Genomic DNA, 24,172 nt, shown 5'->3' on the forward strand with positions numbered 1-24,172 from the left:
TACGCAAATCTTTTCTCAATAAATTGAATAGTGAATTGATATATTGATATTGATGATAGTATTGAATTAATAGTGGTGGGAGGTGTTTGTTTTTGTACAGGCAATTGCCAAGATCAGTTCGGAAACAATTTTCCTAATTTTTGCTACCTACGTGTTTTTCTTATGTGCTCTTTAAACTATATCTTCAGAGTAGAGAAGAGGCGAAATATCCTTAATACAGATTTAAAAAATGCGACAAGTCAATGCGATTCGGGCGAAACTCGCAAAAATAAAAGGTGTCAGGTTCTTACTATCCCTGTCTATTATCCTTCAGAGAAGCCGTACCTTAATTATTAGGGACCACAGTAACAATGAGCGGTAGATCGTGTTTGAGGCTTGGGTTTATCCTGTTAAGGTGAGCTTGACCTCGGCATTTCCTTCTCTTTCAATCCAATTCCTGCCTAGGAGATTCCAACAGACCCTTCCCAACCCTTGGTTGTAAGGGGGGTTTCCAGGCACAAAATAATAGTGTAGCCTTGAGAACTTGACACACTCTCTAAAGCACAAGCTGATTCGTGTTTCCGGACGCGTAAGACCTCTTCAGCACCCCTGCGCTTGCATTTGGAAGATAGTAGAAGGAAGTGCTATAGCATGCGAGGATGCAAAGATTACGCCTACCCAGTTCCTCGAAATGCGTTAAGGCAGTTGGCTTGCGAGCTGACCGCGGACGGCGAGTGTTGTATCAGAGGTGCGGCGGGTTAGGGTGCCAGATCCTGTCTGCATAGACGGGGGAGGGTGCGAGGGTGCATAATCATCCGCCCTAAGGGGCAGCGAAAAATCGTTCCAAGTCCATCCCAGCTGTAGGGGAATGGACTCGTAGTGGATTAGTGGTGAGGTCCCCGGCGAGTACGTACGGAGGAATCTGTTGTTTTGTTTGGTGGGCGTCCTTTACTGAAGGCAGGTTCCTCTAGGGGGTGGTTAGAAATTCTACTTTAAACGAAACCGCGGCCCAACACTCAGAGATAGAGTTGTCGTCTCTATCTAGGGAGCGCGTTGGGAGACCGGCAGATGCATTTCAGCTTCTTTGGGGGGTAAAGGGTATCCCTTTACGCGCGACATACGGTTATGTGCACAATGTTGACCCACCTCTTCGGACGGGGCAAGCGTGAGAAGTCACAATGTCTGTTTGATTAATCTATGGATTTGGTGGCTTCTACACCGAACCTCACGGTGTTCACACTATCTACCTTGAGCGGAGGTGAGTCACTCCTAACTGGAGAAAAAGTATGATAAGGCCTATGTGCAAGGTGTACACGTTGAAGAACCTCATTGTCTAAGACATTGCGACCCCAATGGGAAACATACATATCCCTAACTATATCCCCTTTATAACATTGTCACACAGATTAAGTAAATTTCTCTTCTCAGAACACATTAAAATAGGTTTTAAAAACCAGAAAACAGTACACACACTTCTTTCCAAAGTCAAAGACACTACACCAACAGCCTACAAATCCGATTTAATATATAAAATTAAATGTATGAACTGTCCACCTGCATACACTGGAATTACATCGCAATATCTAGAAAAACGGAAAAAACCACACACTGTAAGACACCTAAAACCAATCCACCAACCATTGACCACACACCATTTTGAAAAACAACATAACTTTCTAGAAATGATTTCCATTAACCGAGACACACACAACATTAATTACAGAGCAAATACATGCAAACTCAGCCGTAGCTAGGCCAACACATAAACAAATCAACTATTGAACTTTATTTTTATACAATTAATTAAGGTTTTAAGTTGAGATAAAAATTGAATGATATTAATTGGTCAAGCGGACCATGAAAAAGTGAATTTATTTTTAGATATTAATCCATTTATGTTTAGTGGTCTAACTGACCATGTTACTTTTTCAATTAATTATTCTTTTTTTATGTTAGGTCTTGGTTGAGATGAGAAAGTTAGTGTCACGAGCGGGATTCGAACCCACGACCTTCGGCTCAATTTTTTATATATACGCCGTTGCTCTAACCACTTGAGCTATCGTGATTTCAGTGAAGTCGTGGGTTCGAATCCCGCTAGTGACACTAACATTTTCATATCAACCAAGACCTTACATAAAAAGAATAATTTATTTTTATATTTCCCTTTCATTTGTTATCGTCCTTAACAATTAACTTCCTTTCCAATATTGGATAAACTCAGATTCACAAATCCAATTCAGAAAATCCCCATTCTCGACTTTCTTTGGGTTAAATAAAACGCTTATGATCAAAGAAAATTCTCCAGAACCCTGTCGCAATCATATAAAAAACAGCAGAATACAAATTCAACGTTTCATAACAATTTCACACAAAACCAATATGGTGACCTTATGTGAGTATGCCAAAGTTTATATAAAGTATTATAAAGTAAGTTTACATCTGTATTGTATTTTTCCAATCAAAATATGTTTTGCAATTCACCCAGGCCTTGAAGATGGCCCGAATAAAGGTCGAAACATCGGGAAAAAATGAAAAAGGTGTTTTTCGAAATTACCTCATTCTTGACCGCTCCTCACGAATTGAACAAATTATCTACATCGACATTGTGTGTTATAAAATGTATATTAATAGTTAAAAACAATTATACGCTAAGTATGAATAAATATTTATCTAATTTGTTCGAAGTTAATTTAGACAGTTTTTAGAAAAAAAGGGTAATTCTGACTGGCCGAGTTTGGAAACACTGGCTTCGATTTTGACGTCGCGGAGGCTACACTGGTCGGAACAGTGAACAGTCTCGGATGACTCGATTTTTAGACAATTAACAGTTAGGGATTTTTTCGTTTTTTTTTCCAATTTTCCGGGCGTCAAATCTTTTTTGTGATTTTATTAGCATTTTTAGTGGTGATCCATCAAATTCCATAACGGACTGGTGAAAAATGAGCGAAACTAAAGAAATTAACAAACACGAGGAAACCGGCGAACAACAGAAAAATGCACTTAAGACCGCAAGGTAAACTCATTGGCCTCTTCTTAACATTTTCTCCTGACTTTTCTCGCCTTTCGCCAGTTTTTATTTATTTTAAAAAAATGCCACACCAATTTTCTAAAAAGAAAATAATCTTGCTTCATAATTTTCCCTACCCAAATGCCTTGAGTGAAAAGTCAATTCTACACAAAAAGTAGTAGAAAAAATGTGTTTATGTGCCTTATTCTCAATATACAAAAAGTAACGTTAACCAGGGTATAATTGAAATATTTAATTATTAAGCTCTTATCCTAGAAAATGCTTAAAATAATGCTATTTCTAAAATCAAAAAAATCATTTGTTTTAGCTCGGTATCATTTATATGTATTTTTTCTGGAAAATTTTTTTTTACAATTGTGACAAGTCAATTCTACAGTGCACGTTTTTTTGTGGCCTTTTGGGTCAAGATTGTAAGCAGTTAGTTAAATATTCCAAGGGAAAATACATTCAAAATAGTTATGATTTTTTCCCTTGACATTTAACAACATAGTATCGTTTGATTTCGTATATGTATGTGTGCATGTGTGTGGATATTGTAATTAATGTTTGTCTTATTGCTGTCTGGAAAACTTGTCAAAATAGTTACAGTACGATATAATTCATAATGGTCTATGTGACTTTGTGAGGTCTGTGATAAATATCTGTATAAATACATCCTGGTGTACCAATTCTTGCTGGGTTTCTAGCTTGTCATTTCTGATCATTTTGGGCTGCCTGCTCCCCCCCCCCTATGAAACTTAAATGATCAGAAACGACAAAGCCACAGGTTCACCGCCCCACTCAAAAAGAAATCTCACAAGTCGCTGAGTTGTCATCAGACATTTTTTCATAATTTGTTTGTCCGTTTTGTTATTTTGATAGTCATGTTTATTTATATATTTACGAAATTCAATAGGGTGTGATCTGATACAAAATGTTGTAACAATACTGACATACAAACTACCAAGATGATCTGTGATGAGAAAATGACAGTATTTTCTTTTTTAATATACTGCCCAAAAGTAATCAATACATCTTCAGCAGATGTTGGGCTGCAAGTCTTGAAATAAATGATATGTAATAATTTTTAAAAAATATTTATGCAAATGGGCAAAACAAGCGTTCCAATAATAAAGAGAATGTATTGAAGCTACTTCGCATTGATAAACTAACAAAAGAACGTAACTGACAAGTTAACACAAAGACAAAACAGTGAAGATCAAAAATACCCAACCAACCTGTATAAGATGATCAAAAAGAAACAAACTGCAAAAATAAATTAAGTTTTCACATGTAAAATTAAACATATTTATGCAGGAACCCAAACAGACTTGCAACTTTATAAATAAATTCACAATTTTAAAATACAAAAATCCATCAAAATGCAAAAATCATGCAAGTCCTAACGGTAAAAATGCGCCAAAAACCCAAGGGAGATGAATTTATTTTTAGTATTCTAGCATTGTCATAAAATATACTTGTCAAGCTCAAAACGCAAGAAAACACTATTGCAATAGTCAATAAATAAATGTGCCAAAATATATATTATTAAAAAATTACTAATTGTAAATGCTGAACTGGCACTATGTCATTTACTGGGTCCTTCAAAATCTAGCTGTCCAATTGTTAAATCAGTACTTCTGATTGAACATGAAGCTGTTGAAATACAAATGTTTATCTCCTTAATTTTTTACTCACAAAACATAGTTCTTAACAATTAATTTTTTTTTTGTAAGGTTTTGGTTGAAATGTAAAAGTTTCATGAGCGGGATTCAAAGTAGTCATTAACATTTGCTTTAAAACAGCCCATGAAAGATCCTTCAATGAAGAAGTCTTCAAAATTTGTTTAGGTCAAATATAAGTGTACCATGGAGGAGTTCCCATAAAGCAAATTAATTAGCCATAAATCTTAATAGAAAAGTTTTGAATTTTTTTTGTTGGGCCTTTTTCTTGAAAGTGTTTTAAAAATTTAAGTTGTCTTATTTTTTAGCAGTAAATTAAAATAAAAACCATTTTCCTCGAGAATGGCACATGATTCCAATGCCATAACATTGTATATTCAGATATTTTTTTTAAACAACTTCAAGAAAAAAGCCTAATAATAACAAAAATTAAACAATAAAAAAAGTAGGAAAAAAGACAAATTCTTCTCACAAATTTATTGTTAATAATAACCAATAACCCCTAATTATTATTATTATTTTAAATAAGAAATGCAACTGTTATTATTTTATATTATCTTTTGTTTGAAAGATGTGGTTTCCTTTAACTACTAATTTCTTCCTTGATTTTCAAATTTATCATTCCTAGATAATATTCGGTACAAATTAATTTGTGTTATTATTAATTCATGCAATTTATATATACATATAACCTATTATTGTAAATATATGAGAAAAAATGGTTTTCCAGCTTATTTTTATTTGTTATCTTCTTCCAGTTCTAAAAAAAGAAACCGCCGCAAGAAGCAGAAAAGCAAAGAAGGTTTAAATATAGAATCCGTATCTATCAATGACCAGGAAATTGCGTCAGGGTGCAATTTATCTATGCAGGTAAAAAGTTAATTTATACAAAATCATGATTGATGTATTTGAGTACTGTACTTCTAAAAATGATTTAATGGATATAACAACCACATTGCATTTTTTTTGTATATTGAGTTTCTCAATGTAATAAATCCTTTGATTATTTAAAAAAACTTTATTTTTAGGAAATCAAAAAAGCTATGGAAGTTTTCTCCTACCAGCAAAAGCCAGCAAAGACAACAGAAGAGGCGATGCAGAAGCAGTTCCAATTTTGGAGCACTCAGCCTGTTCCTAGAATGGGTGAGACTTATTAAATTTTTAGATATTTCTGCTGTTTCAGTGATTTATCTAATAGTTCAAAATTTAGACAAAATTTCATGTTACAATTATTGTTATAGATGAAAAAATTACTGTAAGTGCTCCAATTGAGCCTGATAAACCTACTAGTGAAATAAGGCAGGAACCTTATTCATTGCCTGAAGGTTTTTCATGGGATACTTTAGTCCTTGATGATCCTCTCGTACTAAAAGAATTGTACACTCTTTTGACTGAGAATTATGTTGAAGATGATGATGCTATGTTTAGATTTGATTATCCACCCCAATTTCTTAAATGGTTAGTATCTTTTACCTTACCCTATATAAGCACTCTTGTTGATACAGTGTAACAATAACCATTATTTCTAGGGCCCTCCAGCCTCCTGGATGGAAAAAGGAATGGCACTGTGGAGTCCGGGTGACAAAGAGTAGTAAGCTAGTGGGATTTATTAGTGCTATACCAGCCAAGTTGGCTATTTATGATCAGTATGTTTGTTTTTTTGTTTTTGTAAATAAAAACATATAATTGATGTTATCACTGTTTTATTTTATAATTGCAGTGTACAGCCAATGGTAGAGATTAATTTTCTTTGTGTCCATAAAAAGCTGAGGAGTAAAAGAGTAGCTCCAGTTTTAATTAGAGAGATAACAAGAAGAGTAAATCTCACTGGTCTTTTTCAAGCTGTATACACAGCTGGAGTTGTACTACCTAAACCAGTAGGGACCTGCAGGTAGGCGAATTGGTTTTAGGAAGATGTGTAGTGAAGTTCTTACCATACGAAACGTTCCAGGTACTGGCATCGATCGCTCAATCCCAAAAAGCTCATAGAAGTAAAATTCTCCCACCTCAGTAGAAACATGACAATGCAAAGAACGCTCAAACTTTACAAACTGCCAGAGACAACAAAAACCCCAGGTTTTAGGAAACTAACTGTGGCTGATCTGCCAAAAGCAAGAAAGCTATTGTCTGATGTGAGTACCATAGAATTATGCTATATAAAATGTCTCAGTATATTATGTGAAATGAGTTTGTTGCAGTACTTGTATAAATTTGATCTGACACCAATATTTTCTGAAGAGGAATTTCGTCACTGGTTCCTTCCACAACCAGATATCATTGATGCTTTTGTTGTTGAAACTGATGGGGAAATCACTGGTATTAAAACTATTTAAAAAAATATAAGTATATGTTTGTTTTTTAATCATTATTTTTAGATTTAGTAAGTTATTACACGTTGCCTTCAACAATAATGCATCATGCGGTGTATAGCAATCTTAAAGCAGCCTACTCTTTTTATAATGTCTCTACAAAAACCCCATGGACTGAACTTATGACTGATGCACTCATATCTGCTAAGAATGTAGGTTGTACAGTCATATCACATTTTCAGTTTAATTAAATTATCCATATTTTTCTTTTCAGGCTGGTTTTGATGTATTTAATGCTTTGGACTTAATGGAAAACAGAGAATTTCTTGAACCCCTAAAATTTGGTATTGGCGATGGCAATTTGCAATATTATTTATTTAATTGGAGGTGTCCACCCACTCAGCCTAACAAGGTAATTTAAAATATCCCCTTTTCAAATGTGTTCTCAAATGATTCAAAATCATGTTCTCTCCGTTTCAGATTGGCTTAGTTCTCCAATAATTCGGTTTCCAATACTAATCAAGGCGATAAAGAGGAGAAAAGTGCAAAGCTTTATCTTTGTAGCTTTGTTGTTCCCTGTTCTTGATAGCTGATGTGTATCACGCGCTTTATGACCAAAATTATAGATATATTGTATTTATCGCGTAGATATATAAACAAACAAAATAAAAATGCAACAAACAAAATTTAAATCTTGTGCAATCATAAATTGAGCAGAAGTAAGATTGCATTCAAGGTGCGGACTGCAAGGATATTAATACTTACACTATGTATTTCATTTCATCAGGATAGTGAACAAAGACAATTTATCAGTTATGTACAGTTATTCAAGCAGCATACTAGTCAATTATGTTTTTAATTAATACATTTCTGAAATGTTTTTCTTTTTTTAATGGTGGCTTTAGTATTTGTTTTTCTGTGCCATAGCATAGAAATCGAGTTCGTACATGGAATCATAATTGATTTGATTTTTTTTTTTTTTTTGACATTTAACAAATCTATAATTGATTATTTTAAAATTAACTTCAGTGTTAAGGCTTTTATATTTTTGTTTTACTATTATTTCTTCTTTTTAAATAGTTATAATTCTAACCCAACAAAAAAATTAAATTATGGCACGATATTTTTTGCGTGTTTGTTTTGTTGAGTTAAAATACAAATTAATTTTTATACATTCATTTAAGACTAGCTGAAGGGCCGAATTATTGAAATACATAAGTAAGATTAAGGAAAGTGTATCAAAGTATCATTAAAATAAAATGTAAGAATACCTTTTAAATTCAGAATGTTCTTGTCTAATTCAACACAGTGAATCTCTTTTATTTATTACTGCATGTTTAATTCACAAATAAAAATTTTAAAAAAGCAAAGAAAAAGTTCTATTGTCCATGATTGAAATTATATTATATAATTTCGTTTGGTTTGTATAACACCAAGGAGAATTTTACATCAAATTTGTAAATTATGATTACATTTGTAAATAAATGAAATGTAAGAGTTATTTTTCCCTGTCCTGATTTACTATACGAGCGAAAAACAAAATGCTAGGTCAGAAATTAACTATGCCAAATTAAAAATGTAAGTATCTTGGTCATTGTGTTGTAGGTTGTTCAAATATTCTTCATGAGCATCATATTTTGAGTGTTAATTATAAAATATATACCACTATTTGCATTTAATAATCTTTCTCTCTCTCTCTCTTTTCCAAACCTGACTTTTGGTGATGGGACGTGCAAAGTGATGCTGAATAATTTCAGTCCAAACAAAAATAGCATGCTATTGGTATCACTCAAACTATTGGCATAAAAACATTATTTGTAAGGAATCAAATGTTTACATGTGTATTGACTTCAAAGTGCAAAGGATGGAAACACATCATTACAAGTGAAAAATTATAATTTTTAAATGAACTAAGAAAAAAAGTGATGCTATGTGTTTAATGGAATTGTTCTTGTTCTAGATACCTAGATATTGAGTCTTATTTGACAGTTGTGAAGTAAAAAGAGTAACAAAAAATGATTTTATCCCTTGTCTTTCTGATGACTGGGTGCTAGCCCATTTTATACACCAACTTATTTTTCCCTTTTTTTCTTAAAACCCTTATTTTTATATATTTATTCATTTTGAAATTTTTAATGCTTTACCCTATAGATATATAGATTTCCTGTTATGTGAAATTAACAAAGGTGGGGTGTTAGAATACCCTCAATTATTAGAGGATTAAAGCATTAAGGAAGTTAAGAATTGTACAAGATCCCTAAGAAATACAGGGTATGAGTTCTGAAATAAATATTAGCTAAAACATAGAAGGTACTGACATTTAGAGGGGAGCATGCTGCTGGCTGTGGTGAGGGTGTTCAGTAGGGGTGGTCTGTGGGAGTGAAATGTTAATACGGTTAATCTTTCTCGAGGTATCAGCCCATAAATAAAATTATATATATATATATATATATATATATATATATATATGTAAAACAGAGCCATGCTGAAGGGGTGGTTTTTTGGAAGTCAAAGGGATACGACTTTAACTTAGGGCTAATGACAAAAAAATCGTAGAAACAATTTTTTTAAAATTACTCTGCAATAAAACTGCTATCAAATACAAATGTACAGAACTAGTAGTAGACATCTAACCTCAACCTACTTTTATTCCAAGAGCTATGGCCTAAAAAGAAAAATTTATATATTATTTGTATACATATATAGCAAGTATAGAGTAATAAGACATTAAATGGAAGAAGTCAGCATCTTGTATTACCCTGCTTATACCCTGAAATGCACTGTTTTGTCAACAGGCAATGATCCAAATGTCTGATTCTCATATTTGTCACTTGTAGACTGGATTCCGATTTCCGACATGCTCTTTGTTAAATTGACTTTACGCATAAAAAAAAACATTGTAAACCACTGAGTCCTTATTCACAATGCTGACGTGTTGCATGCTTTAATGCTTTATAAATGAGAATAAAACAACAGCTATATAATATAAATGGTTCAGTTTCGGAGTACTGGATAAAAGGCAAAAAGCATAAAAAATAAATTTTAATTACGAACTGTACAACAATAATACAATAAGATTCCTTAAGAAATCGAAATTGTACAAAATCTGCGATAAAGCAGATAAAAACTAAACAAAACTATTTAATTTCATTTTTTACTATTTAAGGAATTTCAAACTTTCCAAACAAGCTTTATACAATGCCAATTATTTCAAATTAGAAGTAAGTACTTTTGTTGGAAAACTATCCATTGACAATATTATTGATGGAAAGAATTACAGCCTCAAAATTGTAATTCAAAAATTTTTTGTTATCCGCAAATAAAATTAAAAAAGAAATAACCATTTTTGTGGTGTGCATTTTCTGAGCGTTTTAATTCTGCACAACAAAATTTTATTTATTCATTTATTTTTTTCTAAACCAGAGATAATGTTATAATTTAAATGTATTTAATTTTATAATTTATTTACAAGGTGCACTACAGAAAGGTTTGGACTCGTGGCTTTTTATACGCACTCCGAGCGAGAAACATTCTATTGGCAGTCTTCGCTGTTTGAACGTTGGTGAAATGTTTTTTATTTTTTTTATTTTACAGGAACTGCATTCCAACACCTATCTGAATTGGTTCAACGATTTTATCAGTGCTGTGGGACAACAATGGGAAACACAGGTTGAACTCAACCCGTGCCATGTGGCCTAACCGAATAGCGACTCCAACACCAGTGCTCACCCTTATCATGGCTTTTTGCTCTTCGAAAAAACTACTGAAATTCTCTGTAAAAAAAAATTTTGTTTAATTCTCACATCAATTATTATTATTTCAAATAATGTACATACTTAATTTAAAATCTCCGATGTTTCCGGCATTCAGCCATAAGTGTGTTCTGAATATTTCACCAAAACTTGATGCTCTAGGAGTGAATGGAAGTGGGGTATAAAGATGTAAACCAGCAGCATAATACATCTAAATTTGTTTAAATAAATTTTATTTTTTATAATACACTTTTAAATAATATTTAATTAGTATACAATACCTTCCCTCCAAGAAAATTATCATCTTTTTGAGGCCCGACTGCTCTAGCTTCAAATCCTCGTAAGGACTGAGGGCCTCCAAGAAAGAAATTATCCGCTAAAGATAATTCCGACCCGAAATTGTATAAATGCCCTGCATTCAAACCAAGTTGGAAAACCTGAAAGCAACAAACTTCCAAAATAATCAACTCTTCAAAGATTTCACTATTTTGGTCACACAGTTCAGGATTTCTCACTGCTTTCCACCAGACCGATACCGACTCACAGGTGATTATAAAACTATTTCAAATTCTTGGCAGTTTTGTAAGTCATTTTACCATATTCAATAGTTGGCCAGTGTGTTATTCCATTAGTCATGACTATTTTATTGCTTGTAAAAAATAAACAGTGTCTTTGATACTTTCGCCAATGTAGACAATGGTCACAACTAATAAAATAGCACACATTTAACAAATAAAATTAGATGTATTTGATTTTTCCACTTGTCCCACAGCTTTATTTGCATTTCTACAGTTAACAGAATAAAGGATATGTCACGACATTTTTAGTTTTTTTTTCTTTTTTCAATACACTGTAAATTTTTTAATGTAATTTTTAAAAATTGGTCCTTACCAATCACTTTGGCCTGTACTCTAACACAGAGATAGGCAGACCAAATGACTGACCAAATTACAGGTTCATCATGAAGAAATCACACAATATATTTTTTATGATTGTATTTGCAATTTAGTCAACTTTATTTTAATATTATCTAAATTGGCTTCTATTTTTATCTAAATCTATGTATCTTAGTTATGATTGATGTTCTTCCTGGGTGTAAATAAGTTTTTAATTTTGCAAGTAAAATATGCTTATAATATAATAACTATGGAATATAAAATTAAACTTTCTAAAATTCTAAATTTTGTTTAAATTGTACTTACAACGTCTTTCTTGTATAGTGGATAGTTATACTGGAAATTTGCTTCATTCTTCAAAAACCCAATATTTCCTCCTAAACCAGCCAATTCAGTGCTGAACTTTAAAAGAGACCCTATAGAAGGAAATATTGTTGCATCTCTCCCTTCGACTGTCAGTATGTGCCTCAGACAAGATTTGAGCTTATGACCGACAACCTGGACGACTTCAAAGGACGCATAACGCTCACTTGTCATTTGCCTCCAATCGAGTTCATATTGCAGATTGTGCTTCAACTGCAAGGGGTAGAACAGTAATTGAACAATCACAAGAGAAAATTTGAAATACTCACTCGGCTGTTTGGAGATAAGGCCAGGTCGAATAAACAACCGGTGTCTTTGACTTTATAACCAGATATTGGCCATTCGGAAGCATTGCTGAACAAAGAAAACGACCCAACTGGATTCGCCCTTAGGAAAAACGGCTTGCTAAATGTAAGTCCTAAGGAATTTGTTCGTTTTGATCCATAGCTGAATTCGCCTTTGATCATTTCTCCATTTCCTTTCACATTTGGAAGAAACGCTCCAATCACAAGGACACCTTCATTATTAGATAACTGTGAACTGACTCCACCAGAAAACCTTTTGAGTTCAGATACTTGAAAGGTAACCTAAATTTTTTTTGTTATTTCATCAATTGAAATTATACTTATCTAAAATAAAAATAAAACCTAACCTCATAACCATTGTTTGTTGACTTTGGTCCGGAGCTTGTATCTATATAAATCGCTATGGATCTAAATAATCCCAATGTCTGCATTTGAGCTTTGGCTTCATAGGCTTTTTTTATCACCTATTTTCCACAAGAACATACAAAATTAATTATAACATTTTGACTAAAATAAGTACACCTTTTAAAATACCTCTTCAAAATTTCTTGCTGTAAACAAATCCTTTACACTGTGTTTTAATATATCTACTTTTGTCCTGCATATTCCATCAAAGTTTACTCTATCAACCCTGGCCTGGAAAAGGATTTTGTCTCTTTTGATAATATTACATCAACAAATATCACATAACAAAACTTACACTAATGCCTTGCAGATCCATAGACTTGGTGGTATCTGAAGGTGCATCAAATGCTCTACTTGTAGGGATGGAGGTGGAGGCATCACTCTAAAACAACAAAACCAATTAAGAAAAAGTAATTGCAATTTGAAATTTGCAAGTGGAAAGATTAAATTTTGCAACAGATAGTTTATAAACTGTAAAAAGAATTGTTAGAAAATATATTGTGTCAGCACAGAAATGCTTCAGGTTTAATTTACATTAAAATTAGCCAACTTTCATTTGGTTAGGAACCTAACAAAGGAAAATTTCATTCACAAGTTATATCCATTTTGATATAAGTAGAGCTAATTTTCCTTCATTGATTCAGTTGTAGCTATTTCATTTATCACAGGGAGTATTTAACCAATTAAGTCATCAAGAAAAGTTATCTTTTGATCAATCAACGAAAAGATTAACAGAAAAACGGCAGAAAGAGGAAACTGCCTAAAGGAAATGTGATTTTTGATTCATTGACATATGACAACTTGAGAGCTGAAGTTTATTTAAATACAACAAAATTTATTTGTTTACAATTTACAAAATTTAAAGAATTTTAAAATCTACGGCTTTTAAGAAATAAAAGCGACTGCAGAGCTGACAAATGCTAAATAAAATTATTTGGATAATAGCAAAACTAGGAAAAAGTAACAAGAAAATGTACTGCTAGGTCATTCACTTTCATTGCTACAGTTCCTTTCTCTGGGTTTTGTTTGTATACAGAGTTACAGAGTTTGCATTCAAGATGTGGCTAGCAACAATCAACCAGCATAGACATTCACATACACCCAACGTACTAATTGAAACTACAAGTTCCTTTTTCAAATTCCTCTTCAAACTGGCTTTAGATGAATTATTAATATCTAAATTGTTTGGTAGCATATTGATCAGATACATCTTGCATATGGGAGAGCGAAAAGTGTAGTTGTTACGAGAAAATTTATGGGGTTGAACCAAGTGTTCCAATCTCTAAAGAATGCAGACTCTCCAGTCCAAAAATGTCTTCTCATATCCAACCTTACTATCCACACAGACCTTCAAATCCCATTTGTCCCCAATAAATCAATACAGATGTTTCCATAAAATCCTGGATCATCATTCCGACCCCCTAGATTAGATTATGTAGGAGCCAGCCTCTTTACGACCAGTATTGGTCTATAGTGCATCTCCATTTTTTTTTTTTTTTTTTTTTTTTTTTTTAATTCAGAGATCGTGAGATGCGGTCTGGTGTGACGTATGTTTCAGAAAAACATTTTCTTTATCGTGCCAACGTTTCGATCTTTATTGAAATCATCTTCAGGGTCTGGGAATTACAAAAATTGTTTAAATTTTACAAATATATTTAGAATGTGGAAAAAAATGAATTTATACAATACAAAAAAATATTTTTTATATTCAATCAAAGTATTTCTACAACACCAGACCACATCTCATAATCTCCGAAAAATCATCGATTAACGGTCACTAATCACCACAAATATTTTTTGTCGAGGTCCTCGTTAAGCTTAAGGCTTTTTACCAGACCCCAAAGTTTTTTCAAGGGTCCCCATGTGTATCATTCAGGCCCTGGCTTTTCCTCTCCCAGGATTAGGACTCTAAGCCTACACAAGCCTGCACATCAACAGAGGACGTATTCCACTGTTTTTCTTCTTCTTCTTGGCAATCTGCATAAGCTTGTTTCTTCTACTCCTAGTCTACACATACGCCTTGAGAGTCGGCATCATCCAGTCATCAGTCCAATTATTATTCTAGTCCTAGCACATCTTGGTATCCCAACCCCCAAGGGGTAGGAATAAAAGAGGCGGCCACAAGGCCTTCTGCACCTCAACACTAGTAGATCTATTTGCTCCTCTGATTTTGGCAAGCTTCAGGTTGTGAATCAACCTCAACAGCCTTGCCAGCGGCTTCTTAGTGTAGGTTGCTTTTGACTTTTCCTGTCCTAGTTGCAAGAACTTGCACCTACATAGACTTCACAAAAACATGTGTTCTGCGGTCTCCTCCTCTTCCTGGCAGTATCTGCTCAGTGTTTTTTCTGTCAGTACTATCCAGTGCATGCGCTTTCTGAAGAGCAATGCCCTGTCAGGAGTCCAACCAAAATCCTGATTCGGTTGCAGTCACCTTCCAGTAATTCCTTTGTAAGTCCATGCCGAGGTCAGATCCCAACCACCTAATCAAACACCTTTCATCCCGAATCTTTACCTACAATCCTCCAAGACACCAAACAAAATTTATTACAACATACAATTTTTTTTTTAAATAATTAGCATCTATAAAATTATTCTACTAATTGTGGAGGGTCAAAATTTGAATTTGTTGAATAGCATTTAATTGAATGGCATCAAGAATAGTAAATCTTTTGATCTGGCTATGAAAAATTTCCTTTATACATCTCAACAGACTATCACTAAACTATACCAACTGCCCATTTATGTTTAATGGTCTAATTGACCATGTTAATTATTTAAATTATTATTTTTATGTAAGGTCTTGGTTGAGATGAACCATGACCTTCGACTCAATACGCTGCTGCTCTACCACTTGAGCTATCATAACTAAACAATCCTCTCGGACACCAACTCCCCATCTCAGGAAAAATTCGAAAGGTTGTAGGTTGAGATGGGGAGTTGGTGTCTGAGTAGATCGAAGTCACGATAGCTCAATTGATTAGAGCAACGGCGTATTGAGCCAAAGTCGTGGGTTCGAATCCCACTCGTGACACTAACTTTTTCATTTAAGCCAAAACCTTACATAAAAAGTATACTAACTATTAAACATTTTAATATTTGAAGTTTTAATTTGACTTTTCACTAAGAAATTGTGAGGGTAAGAACAAATTTTGATAAAAGTTGTGTTTGTAAAAATGATGGCCGAGCTTTAAAGTTGTGTTCAATAGCATTTGAAGTGTGTCATCAACAAAAATAAACGTTGGCCAGGCGTTGAAAATTCACCCGGCCTACGAAAAGCGGTGCCGCGTTTTCTGTGAGTTTTGCCTTCTTTAACTTGGAAAAAATTGATAAGCGGCTGATAAGACTTTTATAAAAGAGGCGTGGATGAAAATTGTCGCATGTCTTGCTTTTTATATTTTTTTCCTCCAGAAGAGGAAACCATTTCAAAACTACTCACCCTTGTTTTAGCTTCTTTCGCGGAAACCGCCCCCATCCTTGAGAATTGTGCTGTGTGAAATGTATGTATTCGAATTGCCTAGAAACGTTTGCGCTAAAAAAGAAAAACGGGAGCTAGAATTTAAAATATGACATTTCAGAGAGAAGCCCGGATGAAACCTTCCGCAGTCGGCAATTTCTCGGTAACAGTGGTATGATTTTGGTATATTTTCATTTTTTATTTTGATTTTATTAATTCCGAACTAACAGATTAATCCTTTTGGATTGGACATTTTCTTAAGCTAATATTTCTATAACACATGTGAATCTGATTGATTTATCGTTTCTTTTTATTGTATAAAAGAGCGGGCTACGAATGCCGGTCAAAGACACCGGTTCAGAAGATTTTCGTCACTAGAGTTTTTCCTTCTCGTATTTAAATATACTGATCATCAAAAAACAAAAAACTGGCCACCTGGTTTTGCACTAAAAAATGGCCAACTTTGGAAATATTTTCTCAACCTTTTAAGTCAGACCTTCCCTAGGTCTTATTTTTTAGAAAAATGCCGGAACATGTTAATTTTTGGGCAAAGTAGATGACCAATTGAAAGTTTATTAAAATTTCCTATCGATTGCTATAAGGCGCCGCTCCAGGTCGATTTCCTAGCTCCACAGCTCAATTTGACATTTTCGTAAAAAGTGCAAAAAATTAACATTTTTCAAACATTTTTAATTTTCTGATTAATGTCTGAAGCTAGGAAAATATTTAAAAAAACCATCTTGTTCAGCGTAAAATTTTCTCAAAAAATGAGAGGGCGGGTATGTGACAAATGGCTGAGAAAATATGCATTTCCAAAGTTGGCCATTTTTTCGTGCAAAAACCAGGTGGTTATTTTTTCTTTTTCTTTTCTTTATTTAACCATAAAGTAAAATAATAATAATCAATATTTAAAACATTCAAAAGAAAAACTAAATGAGCCATTTCCAATTATAAAGTAATGGCTAGGAAATAAATTATCTTTTCTATAATAGGCATTTATTTCATCAGACGCGTTTCTAGTATAGACCATCTTCAGTGCCTTTTTTAAGTATAAAGCGGTTTGACAGTTGTTTTACATTGAAAATCAATATTAAGTTCAGAAATGGATGTCTGGACAACTATGGACTTAGCAAGTAATCTATCAAGAATGACAAAGAAAACATACTGTAGTGCGAGGCTTACTAAACTGTGGTTCGTGGACCTCTTGGGGGTTCCCAGCAAAAAATTAATATTTAAATTTAAAAAACTAATAAGGAGTAATTTTTCTCTCTCTTTTTTATAGGCGAAAAACATCAATGGTTATCATCACCTTTGTACTAACAGTGGTATTGGTTTTCTTCAATAATTATTTCTTCTTTTTCCATGCTCTGACTGGGCTCCTCCAGAAGAGGGATGCAACAAAAAACTCCTCTCCAAGCAGCGAGCAGAAGGCCCCCAGGAAAACATGCTTCCGTACCTGGTGGGATTTTACTCCCAAATTTTAAATTAAATTACTAAGGCTCGGGGTTTGATGGTCTGCCTGTGTACCAATGCCAATAAGACCTAAGACCGTCCTGCCATTCTGGCTTAAAACAGGAACATGTTTCCCAGGAAGCAAAACCGCCCATCCCAGTCCTCAGGAAGAACACAGTCATATTTTTTTTTTTTTTTGAAATTGTATAAGTTTATAGAGATTTCTCACTTTTATACTTTCGAAGACTTAAATTTTTTTCTTTTTCCCTAACATTTCTTTTATAATCCAGGGGATTTTGGGGTTACAAGCCCACCTCAGACAAAAGGGAGGGGCACAAGTATGTGTAATACATCTAATTGATCACCACAGAGATGTTGGTGCTATAGATTTTTCTATGAGGTGCCTGTGGTTCATATTGGTGTGCTCTATACATAATCGATATAGTACGACCTCATCACACCTGTAAGTTTGTAGGATGTTTCCAAGATCTAACAGTCTCTTTTCTATTTCATAATTTGTTGGAAGTGGTTTGTTTCCACTGATTTTCCCAATTTTCAATTAATTTAAGTTTGAAAGCAGACTTTATATCTTCAGGATTTATTAAAACAGATGATGGGATTGTTCTGTGCAGCTTTTGCTGTGTTATAAGTGTAGAATGAGTACTGAAAATGAAAGTTTTTATTTTGCAGCAGCAGCATTGTGTTTTCCACAGACATGCTTAAACAAACGCCAGCCTCTTTTAAGAGTTTTGGATGAGTCTGTTTAAATTATAAATTATAGCAGGCCACAGCCATTGAAGTCAAGATTTTTCACAATACTATGTGATGATATGGGAAGCCTTCATCATTCCCTGATTCTCCATACAGAAATGAGGTGGCTGTCTGTCAATTACAGGAATTACTTTCTGAAGTCTTATCTTGTTGATGTACCACAATGTCAAATTGGCCAATGTTTTCAATGATAAAAAAGGCAATGTACACTGTCATATTGATCAAATATTTCTATTAAAATGAATGAGATTGGTCTTTCTTTTCAAGGGAAGAGTATCACAACTTTTGATGCTAATGACAAAGATAGAGCTTTCAAAAGGAAAATCCAGTTGTTGGTTGAATCTGTTGAGAAGGAAGAAGAGTTTTCCCGTATTAAATGATTTTTGTTTAAAATAAAAACTGGAGTTTTCGAACATTGCAGCTTGCATTGATCGATGAAAGTTTGGAAATGTCCCTGGTGTACTACTACCTGACTACTTGAGGTACATGAATGCTGCAAGACCATGAATGGGGGTCAAAGCATTTTCTGTTTACACAAAGCCAACCAGTCTATCTTCAAGTAAATAAGAAATTTTGATAGACATTACTTCAGATTCCACCTTGAAATCTACTTTCGTGTCCGATACTTACCCCTGTTTTTTACTCTGTCTGAAAAATGAAAAATTTCAACCACTCTTTGAAACAGCAAAACTTGTTTCATTTGCCAAACCTATGCAAATTTCCGGATTTTTTTTATCTATACAGCCAGCTATGTCTAAATAGAGTTACCCAACATATCCAAATTGTGTAGACTAAAACACTCTGCCAATTAATATTGTTGAAATTAGCATGAGTTTTATGTAACTATTGATTCTGTTCTGTCCAATTTGATTTTAGCTTTCCGAATTTTGTTTATAAATCAAATGATTGTTTTAATATTGATATCATCACCTAACTGGCTAATTTATAAAACTTTAATTTACTATATAAGTATCAAATGTTAAATACTTGAATGATGAAAGGGGTCCATTGACTAAAAAGTTTAGTTAGTCCTGCTGTAGTGCACACAAATATATACTTAAAACACATTCAGGCAAAAACTAACCGCCCTTACAGTATAGAATAGAATACTCATTTATTGTCGTATTATACATTATATCTAGAAACGTAGTTACAAATAAATTAATACAATTTGACTTAAAAATAATTACAAAATTATCACAATAAGGTATCATGGCCTTGAAGGACTAAAAAACTCATTTAGACCATAATACATTTCCCATGCAAATGTCTTCAAAGCCCTTTTAAAATTGGAAAAATTATTAATCGTTTTGATAATAGCAGGGAGAGCATTGAAAATGGTAAGTTCCCATGTGTGAAACACATTTATTAGACCATCGACTATTATTATGACCTGATCTAAAATCATTCTTGGAGTGAGTATTATGAGAATGAATTGTCAAATTAGTAGGGAAAAGGATTTTTTTTTAAGGAAATCACATTTCTATAAGTATCCTACACCAATCATAAGGCAAACACTTTTTGTGGGTTCTTACGCCAAGTCGCTTAGATAAATGGGCTTCAAATAATGAACACATTCACCTACATAGGATCTTCTTTACTTTAAAATGTAATTTACATTCAAAATGCATATGTAATAAATGCAGTTTTGATTTATTTTACTTACTTTGACATTATTTTATCTGGGAAAAAAAGTAACAACAGTAATTCAATAACAAAAAGAGGAACTGTATTAAAAATTCTTTTAATATTGATAACGAACGATTTCTCAAGTGATCACAATATATATATAATTTGAACAAAACAGTCAAATACATTTGTTTTTGTTTTTGAAATTTATAATTAACATTTTTGGTAACATCTCATTACAACAAAGGCTCAATTAAAAATTAAACAATAAATGATAGTTTTTCTTTTTATATTGCTACAATAGAAATACATAATGTACAATAGATAAATATGTATTTTTTCAGATCAGTACAGGAACACGATATAATTTAAAAGCTCATTTTTATAATGAAAAACAATTACACACTTCTTTGATTAAAATTTGTTTATCAGTGATGACATTATTCAGAAATAGCTTTGAACTTAGATATATATATTTGTTTTTTTGAAAGGCCATATATATGTATATAAAAATGGGGATACTACATTGTGAGTACAATCACCTCTCAGACCATAGTCAACAATTAATTTTAATTTATTTAAAAATAATTACAAAAAATATTGTTATTAACAGAGAATTCTTTTCAATATGTTGTATTGGTGTCCTAGCAATTTGGGGATTTTTTTTTTTTTTAATTTTTCTACACTTCAGTGGAAACTTATTTAATTTTTTTTTTGTTTTTCTTTTGAAGTAATATAAATAACTAAGCCTATGTGGTGTTCAAAGTCCTTAAAATTACAGTAATGCATTCACTTTTTTATTTTATTTTAAAAATATTACATTTAAGGGAGAATTCACTTTTCAAATTCATTAACCATTTATCTTCAAAAATTCGTTTTTATGTATATAATTTTTGTTAAGTGAATGCATTTTTAAAAATATTTCCTTTTGTTATAATCTATGATATCAGCACAAAATTACACTACACATTTTTTTTTGTTATAAGGCCTAGAAAGCTAGTCATTGTGATTTTGTAGACTATAAGCTTAAGAAGCATTTAATAATCACCCAACTTAATAAAATATATCTTAAAAATCAACAAAACAATGGCACAAAAGCTTAACTGGAGCTTCAATTTAACAATTATAAGACGGTTTAATTCAATCAAGTTGAAAAATATGTATACTTATATGTATGTATATTTTATTTATTTAAAAAAAATTAAATAAAATAAGGTTGATAATCCATTAACAGAAAGTACACTGATGTTTGAATATCTGAAAAAACAGAAAAACATTTATACATATTCTCCTTCTCAATTAAATATTTTCCATCACCTATAAAAATAAACTGTAATAAACAATTTAAAAAGTGCTAATTATTTCAATTGAAATTCCCAGATTGCCTCACGTTATTATTAATTTATCAGGTACATTTAATCAAAATATTTCAAATGAGATTTATTCTCTCTATTTTTCCCCATTTTTTAAAGTATGTATGTCACAGTATGCTTCTCTTGCTTAAGTTTTTAAACAGTAACACAATGATATCAGTGGCCACTAGCACACAGATCACATGCACAATTGATTAAATAACATGATCTTTTTTTGACAATATGATCCCATGAATACACAAAAATTTACAAATATACCAACATTAACTGTATTTTCTTTTGCCGTATAATTAATTACGTAAAACCTACATTTATGACACACATCAATCTTCTTTCTCAATTATTCACCCTACATTTTTCTCTTTAATTCAAAAATCTATTATAATAATTATTATTATTATTACAAAGTACAAAATTTTTGATTTATATGGAGAAAAGATTGTAATGGTTCCAAATATGTTGACAGAATATAACGTCACTGTTTCATTAGGGCTCCAAGACTTGATAAAGCGGCTAGTTTTTTTTTTTTTTTACAAATGAATAGCCGAAATCCTGATGATAAAGAAAACAAAAAAGACAAAACTTCTAATTCTAATTGTATACTAAATTTCCATACTAACACATTATAATTAAAGTCTTTTTACACAAATAAATATTATAAATATATAATTTACAAGTTCATAAAAATTCCTTTCATAAAATTGAAAATACAATTTATTGTTGAAACAAAACAAAAACTGTATAATTATCTTTATATTTTTAAAATAATGAACAATAAGCGTAATAAGTTTTTATATTTATAATTATGATCGAAACCCCCAAACACAAATGACAATACTTTCACATAGAAAATTTGAACAAATCAAAGAAAAGGTTTAGGAATTATAGGTTATTTGACTAAATTTGTCCCAACGGAATTCAGTTCTTGACACTTTATCCTTGTTGTTTTTTTAAGTTAGCAGTTGAAGAGTTAGGATAAGTACTAAATTTTATTGACCAATTAAAAAGCAATATTTAAGTATTAGAAGAAAGGCAAATTTTTCTTTTAAAAATGTGAAATTGACATTATATGAATAATTTGGTTCTAAACTTATGATTTTCATATTTGTTAAAATTTTAACTTGGATGTTCATTTTTTCTACAGCCCTATTTTACTAGAATATAATAATTATGATGCATATAAATAAATATGAGCATACTATAGATTTAACTCGTATACAATAATTACATGAATAATATGAGCATTATATATAAAAATGTAAGAAAAAAAAATATATTGCACATGTGTTAGCAATTAAGAAGCTGACAATTACAAATCGACAATAAAAACCTTGTACTCTTCTAAACAATACTACTTTTCAATAAAGTGTTTAGTAGTGATTGATTAGTGTGTTAGCAAAAAAAAGTGTTAATAAATTATTAAAAAATAATGTGTAATAAATTATTTCCACTACATTAAAGATAGAGTAAATTCTTTTCGATAATTTTATTCTAACAATAATGCTATGCCCACAATATTCTACATTTCAAAGTAGCGTTCACTGAGGTTTGTGTACAAGTTGTAAAATTTTCAATATGTATAAAAGCAGAATAAAATATATGTTTTATTTGGTTTAAAAAAAATCATTAATAGGGCGTCTGGGCCAATCCGAACATGTACTCAACCTAACTCTTCAAGTGATTAGTAAAACAATTTCAACATTTTTTAAGCAATAATTTACTCAGATTTCAATAGAGGAACCATGAATTTAAAAAACAATAAAAAAATAAATAATAAAATACGAAAATAAATAAACATTAAAAATTGTATTGGCCTGTGGTGTTCCCTTATTGCAGAATTATTATGGAAAAAATAGTGATCAGGCCATCTCTTTAGTTATTTCAACTAAAAGTCATTTTACTTCTAATCCCCTTGTTTATCTGTTTATTTTATTATCTTTATGCTTCATTTGTCAATTGTGACTTTATGGGATTATTCCACTTAACTTTTTTTACAAACTGTATTTACTTTCAGATCATAACTTTGATACCCGTTTCTCTTTGTCATTAATAAGTAATAGAAATAAATAGATGTTTGTTTTTTCAAACTTATCAGATGATTTGTCACACTTATGTGGAAGAAGAAATAGTTAAACAACAAAAGAAAAAATATGTATACCACATGTATAGTGTGTCTTTTTAATCCAAAATATCATAAACTTTTGGTATACGTATTTTATTTTATTCTTTCTGGCAGTGATCTATGCCCAAAATATGTGCGAGTTTATCAATTTGAAAAATTACTCTCGGTTGATGTTAGATATTCATGTTAAAAAACCGCAATATTTAAACTTTTTCCCCTGTTGTTTTAACCTTTAAACAATAATTTAATTAATTAAAAATAATATTCAAACTTTAGATATTATTTGGATATACATCAATGACACATATTTCAAACAAAATTTTAAGTAGGTGCTTATAATATTAAGTTCCCACAGCTCGAAAAAGTTTTTGTTCAAATTTTTGAGGGCTCCCAATATCTTAAATCCGACCTCACACATTAAGTGGGGTAAGAATAACAAGAGTGTATCCTTAAGATAAGGGGCGACACATTTTCCCAAATGAGGGCAACAGTGTACACAACAAACACGTTAATTACATGTTTAAAGGCAATATACACCTTACTTTATAATGTTTACAGTTTATTCCCTTTTCATTCTCCAGACTGGTCAGGAAGCGAACGTTCAAACATTGCTAGAGCTCTGTGTATGAACTCGTACTGTTCAGCCGTTTGTACCATTCCTCCTCTAAAAGTG

The 24,172-nt window shown here is 32.0% G+C and overlaps 3 protein-coding genes across 8 annotated transcripts in view; 1 reads left to right on the forward strand and 2 right to left on the reverse strand.

Annotated features, from left to right (window-relative positions):
* Nucleotides 1–2,742: 2,742 nt before the first annotated feature.
* On the forward strand, nucleotides 2,743–8,478 carry LOC106665127 (glycylpeptide N-tetradecanoyltransferase 1). The gene is made up of 11 exons (XM_014391341.2): nucleotides 2,743–2,992; nucleotides 5,427–5,538; nucleotides 5,697–5,811; nucleotides 5,910–6,126; nucleotides 6,198–6,314; nucleotides 6,389–6,559; nucleotides 6,620–6,800; nucleotides 6,867–6,984; nucleotides 7,044–7,189; nucleotides 7,252–7,389; nucleotides 7,458–8,478. The coding sequence occupies exons 1-11, from the start codon at nucleotides 2,919–2,921 to the stop codon at nucleotides 7,476–7,478; spliced, it is 1,410 nt and encodes a 469-aa protein (XP_014246827.1). The 5' UTR covers nucleotides 2,743–2,918; the 3' UTR covers nucleotides 7,479–8,478.
* A 1,801-nt stretch (nucleotides 8,479–10,279) lies between these two features.
* On the reverse strand, nucleotides 10,280–16,442 carry LOC106665118 (sorting and assembly machinery component 50 homolog). Its single transcript, XM_014391329.2, has 9 exons — nucleotides 16,135–16,442; nucleotides 12,994–13,080; nucleotides 12,828–12,929; nucleotides 12,641–12,757; nucleotides 12,258–12,575; nucleotides 11,932–12,201; nucleotides 11,011–11,166; nucleotides 10,814–10,940; nucleotides 10,280–10,750 (listed from the first exon to the last, which is right to left on the reverse strand). Exons 1-9 carry the CDS (start codon nucleotides 16,168–16,170, stop codon nucleotides 10,566–10,568), a joined length of 1,398 nt encoding a protein of 465 aa, XP_014246815.1. The 5' UTR covers nucleotides 16,171–16,442; the 3' UTR covers nucleotides 10,280–10,565.
* A 3,658-nt stretch (nucleotides 16,443–20,100) lies between these two features.
* Nucleotides 20,101–24,172, reverse strand: part of LOC106665054 — a 44,770-nt gene continuing 40,698 nt past the window's right edge. For 5 of the 6 annotated variants that reach the window (XM_014391218.2, XM_024225865.1, XM_014391217.2 and 2 more), the window contains one exon: nucleotides 21,867–24,163. In XM_014391218.2, the coding sequence (XP_014246704.1) occupies nucleotides 24,070–24,163 (94 nt within the window). In that variant the 3' untranslated portion in view covers nucleotides 21,867–24,069. Of the gene's footprint in view, nucleotides 21,262–21,866; nucleotides 24,164–24,172 lie in introns of those variants that run through there. The other variant, XM_014391215.2, reaches the window with a different exon arrangement.

Source organism: Cimex lectularius, unplaced genomic scaffold (assembly GCF_000648675.2).
Source record: "Cimex lectularius strain Harlan isolate CLEC.00 unplaced genomic scaffold, Clec_2.1 scaffold32, whole genome shotgun sequence".
In the NCBI taxonomy this organism is placed as follows: domain Eukaryota; kingdom Metazoa; phylum Arthropoda; class Insecta; order Hemiptera; family Cimicidae; genus Cimex; species Cimex lectularius.